This window comes from Callionymus lyra, chromosome 1 (genome assembly GCF_982586985.1).
Source record: "Callionymus lyra chromosome 1, fCalLyr1.hap1.1, whole genome shotgun sequence".
In the NCBI taxonomy this organism is placed as follows: domain Eukaryota; kingdom Metazoa; phylum Chordata; class Actinopteri; order Syngnathiformes; family Callionymidae; genus Callionymus; species Callionymus lyra.
The window spans coordinates 67949-79969 of NC_141818.1; the positions used below are offsets into that span (position 1 = coordinate 67949).

Genomic DNA, 12021 nt, shown 5'->3' on the forward strand with positions numbered 1-12021 from the left:
TCAAACACTTGTAGAACATCTGGACAGAAGAACATCTTGACAGAAGAACATCTGGACATTAGAACAGAAGAACATCTGGACAGAAGAACATCTGGACAGTAGAACAGAAGAACATCTGGACATTAGAACAGAAGAACATCTGGACAGTAGAACATCTGGACATCTGGACAGAAGAACATCTGGACAGAAGAACATCTGGACAGAAGAACATGTGGACAGAAGAACATCTGGACAGTAGAACAGAAGAACATCTGGACAGAAGAAAATCTGGACAGAAGAACATCTTGACAGTAGAACATCTGGACAGTAGAACAGAAGAACATCTGGACAGAAGCACTAATAGTGTCCGCTCTGCAGCAGCGAGTATTTGCTGGTGAACTGTTCCACGCTCGAGCCCTGCAGGATCTTCATCGCCCTCCAGTGGATCTTCCCGCAGTTCTCGGGCCGGCCCAGCGCCCCCTGCTCCTCCCTGAGGTACTGCAGCCACAGATCTGAGTCGACAGAAGAGGTTTATTATCGTTTATTTACTGTCGTCTTCATCCTCGTCTTCATCACCTTCGTCCGAGGAGCCGAACTCCAGCAGCGCTCGTTCGTAACAGTCTCTGAGGCGCCTGATGCTCGGCTGGTCCTGCAGGACGAGACGAGAACTTTAGAGATGTTTCCTTTATTATGTTTATCTTTTCTTTACTAAACCTTTATCTTTGAGGAAGAAAAATGTTTGATTGACAGGATCTTGTGACGAAGAAAACAATAATGTGACGAATCTTTAGTTTTGACGTTCACACAAACACACACAAACAAACACACAGACACACAAACACACACACACACACAAACACACACACACAAACACATACACACAAACACACAGACACACAAACACACTTTTCTTCTGATGCTCCTTCAGACTCACCTGTTCCTTCTCGATGTCCATCATCCTGGTGAAGAAGGTCCTGCTCAAGGGTCGTCGCTCCTGCAGACTGAAAACACAGGTGTGACCAGGTTCAGGTGAGCAGTGGAGTCTGTACCTGCTGAAGATCTTCCTGCTCCTCAGGTAACCTCCGCTGGAGTACGACCAGTCCAGGTAACGCTCCTTCATCGCCATGGCAACAGCAGGCGCCGCGGACGCCACGGCTCTCTGTGGACGATGAGTGAAGAACCTTCACTTCTTTCATCAAAGCTCCTCAGATGCTCTCAGACCCTCTGGTTTCCTCCCACAGGTGAGGTTCGATCACATGACTCACAACAAGACTCTTCAAACTTCAGTGTCTCACCTGGAAAATGGCTTCCGTCTCTTCTTTCTGCTGATTGGTCGAACTCCACTGGACCAACAGCTGCCAGATGGAGAGACTTTCCTGTGACGGACAGACTGGGTTAGAAGAGCCGTGACCTTATGACCTTATGACCTCACATCACCATCTTGTGTTATAGATTCTCATCATAACTAAGAACGTCATGACATGAACTTCTAAAAACATGTCCTTCAAGAGGCTGTGACAGAAAAGGTCAAAGTTCACGACCTTGGGTCGGAACTTGTGTGTACCTTCGGGTCCACCTGCTCGAGGGCCTCCTGGAAGAGTGGCTTCACGGCGTCGCTGCCGAGCCGGATCAGAACCTGCAGACTGACGGTCCAGACGGACACGGATCGACTGCAGCGCTCGACGGCTGCCATGGCAACGCTGGTCGTGACCTCTGAGTCTCCGGAGAGGAAGAGGATCTGCAGCTGTGGACGTGAAGATGAAGATGGTTTCAACCATGTTTGAGAGACGTGGGAGGAGAGTTCTGACCCAGATCTTGTAGAACTGCTCCGTCAACATGGAAGCGTCGTGAGCTCGTTGTAGAACGTCCAGCAGCCGCGCCGTCCTCTGAAACAAACTGTTACTCCACGAGCTTCTCAACTTCCTCTGAAACAAACGGTTACTCCACGAGCTTCTCAACTTCCTCCGACACAAACTGTTACTCCACGAGCTTCTCAACTTCTTCTGAAACAAACTGTTACTCCACGAGACTCTCAACTTCCTCTGAAACAAACTGTTACTCCACGAGACTCTCAACTTCCTCTGAAACAAACGGTTACTCCACGAGCTTCTCAACTTCCTCCGACACAAACTGTTACTCCACGAGCTTCTCAACTTCTTCTGAAACAAACTGTTACTCCACGAGACTCTCAACTTCCTCTGAAACAAACTGTTACTCCACGAGACTCTCAACTTCCTCTGAAACAAACCGTTACTCCACGAGCTTCTCAACTTCCTCTGAAACAAACTGTTACTCCACGAGACTCTCAACTTCCTCTGAAACAAACCGTTACTCCACGAGACTCTCAACTTCCTCTGAAACAAACTGTTACTCCACGAGACTCTCAAGGACGTCTGAAACAAACGGTTACTCCACAAGCTTCTCAACTTCCTCTGAAACAAACTGTTACTCCACGAGCTTCTCAACTTCCTCTGAAACAAACGGTTACTCAACGAGACTCAACTTCCTCTGAAACAAACTGTTACTCCACGAGACTCAACTTCCTCTGAAACAGACTGTTACTCCACGAGACTCAACTTCCTCTGAAACAAACTGTTACTCCACAAGCTTCTCAACTTCCTCTGAAACAAACGGTTACTCCACGAGACTCTCAACTTCCTCTGAAACAAACTGTTACTCCACGAGCTTCTCAACTTCCTCTGAAACAAACTGTTACTCCACGAGCTTCTCAACTTCCTCTGAAACAAACTGTTACTCCACGAGCTTCTCAACTTCCTCTGAAACAAACTGTTACTCCACGAGACTCAACTTCCTCTGAAACAAACTGTTACTCCACGAGACTCAACTTCCTCTGAAACAGACTGTTACTCCACGAGACTCAACTTCCTCTGAAACAAACTGTTACTCCACGAGCTTCTCCACTTCCTCTGAAACAAACGGTTACTCCACGAGACTCTCAACTTCCTCTGAAACAAACGGTTACTCCACGAGCTTCTCAACTTCCTCTGAAACAAACTGTTACTCCACGAGACTCTCAAGGACGTCTGAAACAAACTGTTACTCCACGAGCTTCTCAACTTCCTCTGAAACAAACTGTTACTCCACGAGACTCTCAACTTCCTCTGAAACAAACTGTTACTCCACGAGACTCTCAAGGACGTCTGAAACAAACTGTTACTCCACGAGACTCTCAACTTCCTCTGAAACAAACTGTTACTCCACGAGCTTCTCAACTTCCTCTGAAACAAACTGTTACTCCACGAGACTCAACTTCCTCTGAAACAAACTGTTACTCCACGAGCTTCTCAACTTCCTCTGAAACAAACTGTTACTCCACGAGACTCAACTTCCTCTGAAACAAACTGTTACTCCACGAGACTCAACTTCCTCTGAAACAAACTGTTACTCCACGAGCTTCTCAACTTCCTCTGAAACAAACGGTTACTCCACGAGACTCTCAACTTCCTCTGAAACAAACTGTTACTCCACGAGCTTCTCAACTTCCTCTGAAACAAACTGTTACTCCACGAGACTCTCAAGGACGTCTGAAACAAACTGTTACTCCACGAGCTTCTCAACTTCCTCTGAAACAAACTGTTACTCCACGAGACTCTCAACTTCCTCTGAAACAAACTGTTACTCCACGAGACTCTCAAGGACGTCTGAAACAAACTGTTACTCCACGAGCTTCTCAACTTCCTCTGAAACAAACGGTTACTCCACGAGCTTCTCAACTTCCTCTGAAACAAACTGTTACTCCACGAGCTTCTCAACTTCCTCTGAAACAAACTGTTACTCCACGAGACTCTCAACTTCCTCTGAAACAAACTGTTACTCCACGAGACTCAACTTCCTCTGAAACAAACTGTTACTCCACAAGTTTCTCAACTTCCTCTGAAACAAACTGTTACTCCACGAGACTCAACTTCCTCTGAAACAAACTGTTACTCCACGAGACTCAACTTCCTCTGAAACAGACTGTTACTCCACGAGACTCAACTTCCTCTGAAACAAACTGTTACTCCACGAGACTCTCAAGGACGTCTGAAACAAACTGTTACTCCACAAGACTCTCAACTTCCTCTGAAACAAACTGTTACTCCACAAAACTCTCAACTTCCTCTGAAATAAACTGTTACTCCACGAGACTCTCAACTTCCTCTGAAACAAACTGTTACTCCACGAGCTTCTCAACTTCCTCTGAAACAAACTGTTACTCCACGAGCTTCTCAACTTCCTCTGAAACAAACTGTTACTCCACGAGACTCTCAACTTCCTCTGAAACAAACTGTTACTCCACGAGACTCTCAAGGACGTCTGAAACAAACTGTTACTCCACGAGACTCAACTTCCTCTGAAACAAACTGTTACTCCACGAGCTTCTCAACTTCCTCTGAAACAAACTGTTACTCCACGAGACTCTCAAGGACGTCTGAAACAAACTGTTACTCCACGAGACTCTCAACTTCCTCTGAAACAAACTGTTACTCCACGAGACTCTCAAGGTCGTCTGAAACAAACTGTTACTCCACGAGACTCTCAACTTCCTCTGAAACAAACTGTTACTCCACGAGCTTCTCAACTTCCTCTGAAACAAACTGTTACTCCACGAGCTTCTCAACTTCCTCTGAAACAAACTGTTACTCCACGAGACTCTCAACTTCCTCTGAAACAAACTGTTACTCCACAAGTTTCTCAACTTCCTCTGAAACAAACTGTTACTCCACGAGACTCAACTTCCTCTGAAACAAACTGTTACTCCACGAGACTCAACTTCCTCTGAAACAGACTGTTACTCCACGAGACTCAACTTCCTCTGAAACAAACTGTTACTCCACGAGCTTCTCAACTTCCTCTGAAACAAACTGTTACTCCACGAGACTCTCAAGGACGTCTGAAACAAACTGTTACTCCACAAGACTCTCAACTTCCTCTGAAACAAACTGTTACTCCACAAAACTCTCAACTTCCTCTGAAATAAACTGTTACTCCACGAGACTCTCAACTTCCTCTGAAACAAACTGTTACTCCACGAGCTTCTCAACTTCCTCTGAAACAAACTGTTACTCCACGAGACTCTCAAGGACGTCTGAAACAAACTGTTACTCCACGAGACTCTCAACCTCCTCTGAAACAAACTGTTACTCCACGAGACTCTCAAGGTCGTCTGAAACAAACTGTTACTCCACAAAACTCTCAACTTCCTCTGAAATAAACTGTTACTCCACGAGACTCTCAACTTCCTCTGAAACAAACTGTTACTCCACGAGCTTCTCAACTTCCTCTGAAACAAACTGTTACTCCACGAGACTCTCAAGGACGTCTGAAACAAACTGTTACTCCACGAGACTCTCAACCTCCTCTGAAACAAACTGTTACTCCACGAGACTCTCAAGGTCGTCTGAAACAAACTGTTACTCCACGAGACTCTCAACTTCCTCTGAAACAAACTGTTACTCCACAAGACTCTCAACTTCCTCTGAAACAAACTGTTACTCCACGAGACTCTCAACTTCCTCTGAAACAAACTGTTACTCCACGAGACTCTCAAGGTCGTCTGAAACAAACTGTTACTCCACAAGACTCTCAAGGACGTCTGAACCAACCTTCTCCTGCAGCTCCGGCACCTTGGTCTTCTTCTTCTGCTTCTCCAGGCAGAACGCAACGTAGCAGGACCACATGGGTTCTAGGAGTCGACACGAGGGTTAGTTCAAGAGACTGACGACGACAGGAAGTTACACTGACGACGACAGGAAGTTACACTGACGACGACAGGAAGTTACACTGACGACGACAGGAAGTTACACTGACGACGACAGGAAGTTACACTGACGACGACAGGAAGTTACACTGACGACGACAGGAAGTTACACTGACGACGACAGGAAGTTACACTGACGACGACAGGAAGTTACACTGACGACGACAGGAAGTTACACTGACGACGACAGGAAGTTACACTGACGACGACAGGAAGTTACACTGACGACGACAGGAAGTGCAGTGTGTGTGTGTGTGTGTGTGTGTGTGTGTGTGTGTGTGTGTGTGTGTGTGTGTGTGTGTGTGTGTGTGTGTGTGTGTGTGTGTGTGTGTGTGTGTGTGTGTGTGTGTGTGTGTGTGTGTGTGTGTGTGTGTGTGTGTGTGTGTGTGTGTGTGTGTGTGTGTGTGTGTGTGTGTGTGTGTGTGTGTGTGTGTGTGTGTGTGTGTGTGTGTGTGTGTGTGTGTGTGTGTGTGTGTGTGTGTGTGTGTGTGTGTGTGTGTGTGTGTGTGTGTGTGTGTGTGTGTGTGTGTGTGTGTGTGTGTGTGTGTGTGTGTGTGTGTGTGTGTGTGTGTGTGTGTGTGTGTGTGTGTGTGTGTGTGTGTGTGTGTGTGTGTGTGTGTGTGTGTGTGTGTGTGTGTGTGTGTGTGTGTGTGTGTGTGTGTGTGTGTGTGTGTGTGTGTGTGTGTGTGTGTGTGTGTGTGTGTGTGTGTGTGTGTGTGTGTGTGTGTGTGTGTGTGTGTGTGTGTGTGTGTGTGTGTGTGTGTGTGTGTGTGTGTGTGTGTGTGTGTGTGTGTGTGTGTGTGTGTGTGTGTGTGTGTGTGTGTGTGTGTGTGTGTGTGTGTGTGTGTGTGTGTGTGTGTGTGTGTGTGTGTGTGTGTGTGTGTGTGTGTGTGTGTGTGTGTGTGTGTGTGTGTGTGTGTGTGTGTGTGTGTGTGTGTGTGTGTGTGTGTGTGTGTGTGTGTGTGTGTGTGTGTGTGTGTGTGTGTGTGTGTGTGTGTGTGTGTGTGTGTGTGTGTGTGTGTGTGTGTGTGTGTGTCCTCACCAGTGTTGAGCGCCTTCACTCCCTCCTCGTAGACCAAACAGCAGCGTCGCTCCAGTCGGTCCACATCTGAGGCGCGACCTTTCTCACTCTGTAGCTCCGCCCCCACCGACGCCTCCATCTCCAGTCGAGCCAGGAAGTCCCAGGTTTGACTTTGGTCTGCGAACTTTGACTGTAAACTGTAGACAGAAGAGAATGTGAGGAATTTGTTTACAACAAACTTGTCGTTCCACCAGAAGGTTTCGTTTCCTTTGAACGACAATCTAAAATGTCATTAAAAGGTTAAAACCTGTTTAACTAATTGTTGTGAACCTTCGTCTCTTTCTCTAGTTTGATGATCGGAATCTAAAGTTAATATTAATCATTTCAAAGATTCACGAGGAAACTCTGCTCGGTTATTGGTTGTAAAGATAAAAATGTATTTTATAAATTAATGTTTTACTCTTGTGTTTTACATTCTGCTGCAAAGACGTCGTGAGAGTCATGAGTCGTGAGTCTGGTGTGATCCGAGTCACTCGTGTTCTTCTCACTCTTGCTTGATGTTGTCGTGGAGCTCCTTGGCGAAGTCGAAGCGTGAGCAGATCTTCAGCAGAGCGATGACGAACTCGGCATCTTTGAAAAACACAAGAAAGAATAAATCTTTGTATCCTTTGAGCTCGTTTTGCCAAAACCCACCGTTGATCTTCTGAGAAGCTTCTCTGTACACGACCTCCGCCAGTTTCCCGCCGAGGATCACCGGAGAAAACTCGTACTCGCCCTGAGGAGCATCAGGTCAACACGATTGACATATAGAGAGAGATCTTCGTACCAGGTCCATGTCCACACTCTCCAGGTCCATCTTCTGCCTCCTCAGCTTCTCACAGTGCAGCAGCTCCATGCGGAAATACTGCGAGACAAACTTGTGTTTGTGCTGCGACACGACAGACGATGAACATGACTCGTGACTCGTGACCTTCTCACCTCCTGGTAGAGCTTCTTGTCGTCGGGGTGGAAGCGAAGCGCTCGTAGAAACAGCTGACGGGAACTTTCTGAGGAGTTTTTATCCTCCAGCTCACTCTTGGCCGCCAGGATCCACAGAGCTGCAGAGGAACGCTTGAGTGACGACGACACGCAGAAGACCTGGAGATGTTTACCTGGTTTGTCCGGATGGATCGCCAGCATCGACGAGAACACTTTGCTGATCTGACTCTTCGTGCCCTGAGAGAAGCAGACGTGAGAACATGAGGATATTTAATGTTTTAAGATGATTTAATGTCAACAAGACTCGACTCACCCACTTCTTACAGAAGGCAACATGTGACAACCAGAGCTGGACGTCTTCCTGTGAGAAGAAACTTCTTCAACATGTTTGTTCTAAAGCATCAGAAGATCTTCACACATGAACATTTCACACTTTTGTCTAAAATACAAAAGTGTTTTCCAAATACATTCATGACAATCATATGCAACGATCAATTAAACACAATAAAAAACTCAAGGGAAAAAGGTCATTATTTCTGTATTTTATAATTCTTGGACAAATGTTTATAAAACCACAATGAAAACAAAGCCTTTACCTTTAAACACTAGAATATTAACGTTAAATCAAAGCCAATAGTAAAGTTATCTCAAAGCCAATATTCATGTTAAATCAAAGCTAATATTCATGTTAAATCAAAGCTAATATTAACGTTAACTCAAAGCTAATATTAACGTTAACTCAAAGCTAATATTAACGTTAAATCAAAGCTAATATTCATGTTAAATCAAAGCTAATATTCATTTTAAATCAAAGCTAATATTAATGTTAAATCAAAGCTAATATTCACGTTAAATCAAAGCTAATATTAATGTTAAATCAAAGCTAATATTAATGTTAAATCAAAGCTAATATTCATGTTAAATCAAAGCTAATATTAACGTTAACTCAAAGCTAATATTAACGTTAACTCAAAGCTAATATTAACGTTAAATCAAAGCTAATATTCATGTTAAATCAAAGCTAATATTCATTTTAAATCAAAGCTAATATTAATGTTAAATCAAAGCTAATATTCACGTTAAATCAAAGCTAATATTCACGTTAAATCAAAGCTAATATTAATGTTAACTCAAAGCTAATATTAACGTTAAATCAAAGCTAATATTCATGTTAAATCAAAGCTAATATTCATGTTAACTCAAAGCTAATATTAACGTTAAATCAAAGCTAATATTAACGTTAACTCAAAGCTAATATTAACGTTAACTCAAAGCTAATATAAACGTTAAATCAAAGCTAATATTGATCTTAAATCAAAGCTAATATTGATCTTAAATCAAAGCTAATATTAATGTTAACTCAAAGCTAATATTAATGTTAAATCAAAGCTAATATTCATGTTAAATCAAAGCTAATATTAATGTTAAATCAAAGCTAATATTAACGTTAACTCAAAGCTAATATTAACGTTAAATCAAAGCTAATATTCATGTTAAATCAAAGCTAATATTCATGTTAAATCAAAGCTAATATTCATGTTAAATCGAAGCTAATATTAATGTTAAATCAAAGCTAATATTAATGTTAAATCGAAGCTAATATTCATTTTAAATCAAAGCTAATATTCATTTTAAATCAAAGGTAATATTCATGTTAAATCAAAGCTAATATTAATGTTAAATGGAAGCTAATATTAATGTTAAATCAAAGCTAATATTCATGTTAAATCAAAGCTAATATTCATGTTCAATCAAATCTAATATTCATGTTAAATCAAAGCTAATATTAATGTTAAATCAAAGCTAATATTAATGTTAAATCAAAGCTTATATTCATGTTAAATCAAATCTAATATTAATGTTAAATCAAAGCTAATATTAATGTTAAATCAAATCTAATATTAATGTTAAATCAAATCTAATATTAATGTTACATCAAATCTAATATTAATGTTAAATCAATAATGTTAAATCAAAGCTAATATTGATGTTAAATCAAAGCTAATATTAATGTTAAATCAAAGCTAATATTAATGTTAAATCAAATCTAATATTAATGTTAAATCAAATCTAATATTAATGTTAAATCAATAATGTTAAATCAAAGCTAATATTAATGTTAAATCAAAGCTAATATTAATGATAAATCAATAATGTTAAATCAAAGCCAATATTAATGTTAAATCAAAGCTAATATTGATGTTAAATCAAAGCTAATATTAATGTTAAATCAAAGCTAATATTAATGTTAAATCAATAATGTTAAATCAAAGCTAATATTGATGTTAATCAAAGCTAATATTAATGTTAAATCAAAGCTAATATTAATGTTAAATCATATTCATATACATTACCTTCCACTTCTTTGTGGCTCGACTGAAGACGCCGTTGATTCGGTGGATGACGGGGAACTCGATCTCTTCTCTCTTGGAAGTGAAGTGAATGTGCTGAGAAATATGAAGCATTAGATCATCATTATTAATTATTATTATTATTAACCAATCATTAGATCATCCTTATCAATAATTATTATTAACAAATCATTAGATCAGATCATTAGATCATCATAATTATTATTATTAACAAATCATCAGATCATCATTAATTATTATTATTATTAACCAATCATTAGATCAGATCATTAGATCATCATTATTATTATTAACAAATCATCAGATCATCATTAATTATTATTATTAACAAATCATTAGATCATCATTAATTATTATTAACAAATCATTAGATCATCATTATTATTATTATTATTAACCAATCATTAGATCAGATCATTAGATCATCATTATTATTATTATTAACAAATCATCAGATCATCATTAATTATTATTATTAACAAATCATTAGATCATCATTAATTATTATTAACAAATCATTAGATCATCATTATTATTATTATTATTAACAAATCATCAGCTCATCATTAATTATAATTATTAACCAATCATTAGATCAGATCATTAGATCATCATTATTATTATAATTATTAAAAGATCATTAGATCATCATTATCAATTATTATAATTATTAACCAATCATTAGATCAGATAATTAGATAATCATTAATTATCATTATTATTAACCGATCATTAGACCAGAGTCAGAACATCATTAATTATCATTATTATTAACCGATCATTAGACCAGAGTCAGAACTTCATTAATTATCATTATTATTAACCGATCATTAGACCAGAGTCAGAACTTCATGGACCTACAGCTCTTCTCTTCTTGATCAGCTCCAGGACGTTGACTTCATACTGTGAGACACAAACACATGTTTATTCTCATGTTGGTTCTCTTGGCTCAAGGTTTACCTGGATGCAGGTGAGAAAAGATTACCTGGATGCAGGTGAGAAAAGATTACCTGGATGTAGGTGAGAAAAGCTTCTTTGTTCACAACCAGCCTCTGCAGCTTGTACTCCAGAGCTGTGGATCTCTTGACGATGGACCTGAAACAACGAGAATTCATCACCAGAACATAACAACAACAACATTACTGTTTAAATCCTTCATACAGATTTATGTAACCATTTTAACTTTAACAACTAGAGCCTTTAAACCAAACTAAACGGTAACATCTCAACATGTTCTCACTTGATCTCCTCCTGGCTGAACAGACCGACCCGCTCCAGCTGCTCCAGACCCGGAAGTCTGTCCTCGATCCGCTGCTGCACGAGCTCCGCCATCGTGTGAAGGTTCGACGGTTATTTTCTTTGTTTTTACTTTAATTCTCTGTTAAACTCGAGCCTCTCGAGGGACGTGAACATGCGCCGCGGATCCTCTTCACACGTGTGGAAGTTGTGATGCGAGGCTTTCCGGTTCCGCATGGAAATGGTTCCGTGTGGAAACAGATGAAAACCTCGAGTTGATTATTTTCTTCTTTTTTAAAACATTTCTAAGAGAGAAAAATGCCCTAAAGCTAATTAATTACTGTCATTTCTAATAAATATTTACTTAAATATCTAAACCCAATAAATTATAAATATTTTCACTTCTCTAAGAAATATTTTTTTTAAATCTAAGTGACTTTTGTGATTTAAAAACAATATTTATATTATTTTCAAATTCACTCTAAAACGAATGAATGCATGAACGAAGGTTAGTGAAGCTGTGATGAACAATAACATGAAGATCATCTAAAATAGATATTTCTGATCTTTGAAGCACATGTTTAATACAAATATACATTTAATGATTTAAACATGTTATTTATTAACAGTCGAATGATTGTAAATATTGTTCTTGTGTTGATTTGAACGAACTT

The 12021-nt window shown here is 40.1% G+C and overlaps 1 protein-coding gene across 1 annotated transcript; it reads right to left on the bottom strand.

The window, feature by feature from the left end:
• Positions 1-202: 202 nt before the first annotated feature.
• utp6 (UTP6 small subunit processome component) lies at positions 203-11570 on the bottom strand. The gene is made up of 19 exons (XM_087786404.1): positions 11352-11570; positions 11122-11206; positions 10973-11014; positions 10094-10186; positions 8053-8100; positions 7913-7976; positions 7740-7858; positions 7588-7665; positions 7455-7536; positions 7310-7391; positions 6783-6958; positions 5586-5665; positions 1788-1865; positions 1544-1723; positions 1275-1355; positions 1029-1138; positions 914-980; positions 556-628; positions 203-491 (listed from the first exon to the last, which is right to left on the bottom strand). Exons 1-19 carry the CDS (start codon positions 11441-11443, stop codon positions 337-339), a joined length of 1785 nt encoding a protein of 594 aa, XP_087642530.1. The 5' UTR covers positions 11444-11570; the 3' UTR covers positions 203-336.
• Positions 11571-12021: the final 451 nt, after the last annotated feature.

Excerpts from the sequence above, each read along its gene's own strand:
- utp6 (XM_087786404.1), bottom strand. The coding sequence starts at position 11,443 with ATGGCGGAGCTCGTGCAGCAGCGGATCGAGGACAGACTTCCGGGTCTG. Across the intron at positions 11,207-11,351 it reads TTCAGCCAGGAGGAGATCAA|GTCCATCGTCAAGAGATCCA; the intron begins GTGAGAACATGT and ends TCGTTGTTTCAG. Across the intron at positions 7,977-8,052 it reads TTGCCTTCTGTAAGAAGTGG|GGCACGAAGAGTCAGATCAG; the intron begins GTGAGTCGAGTC and ends TGCTTCTCTCAG.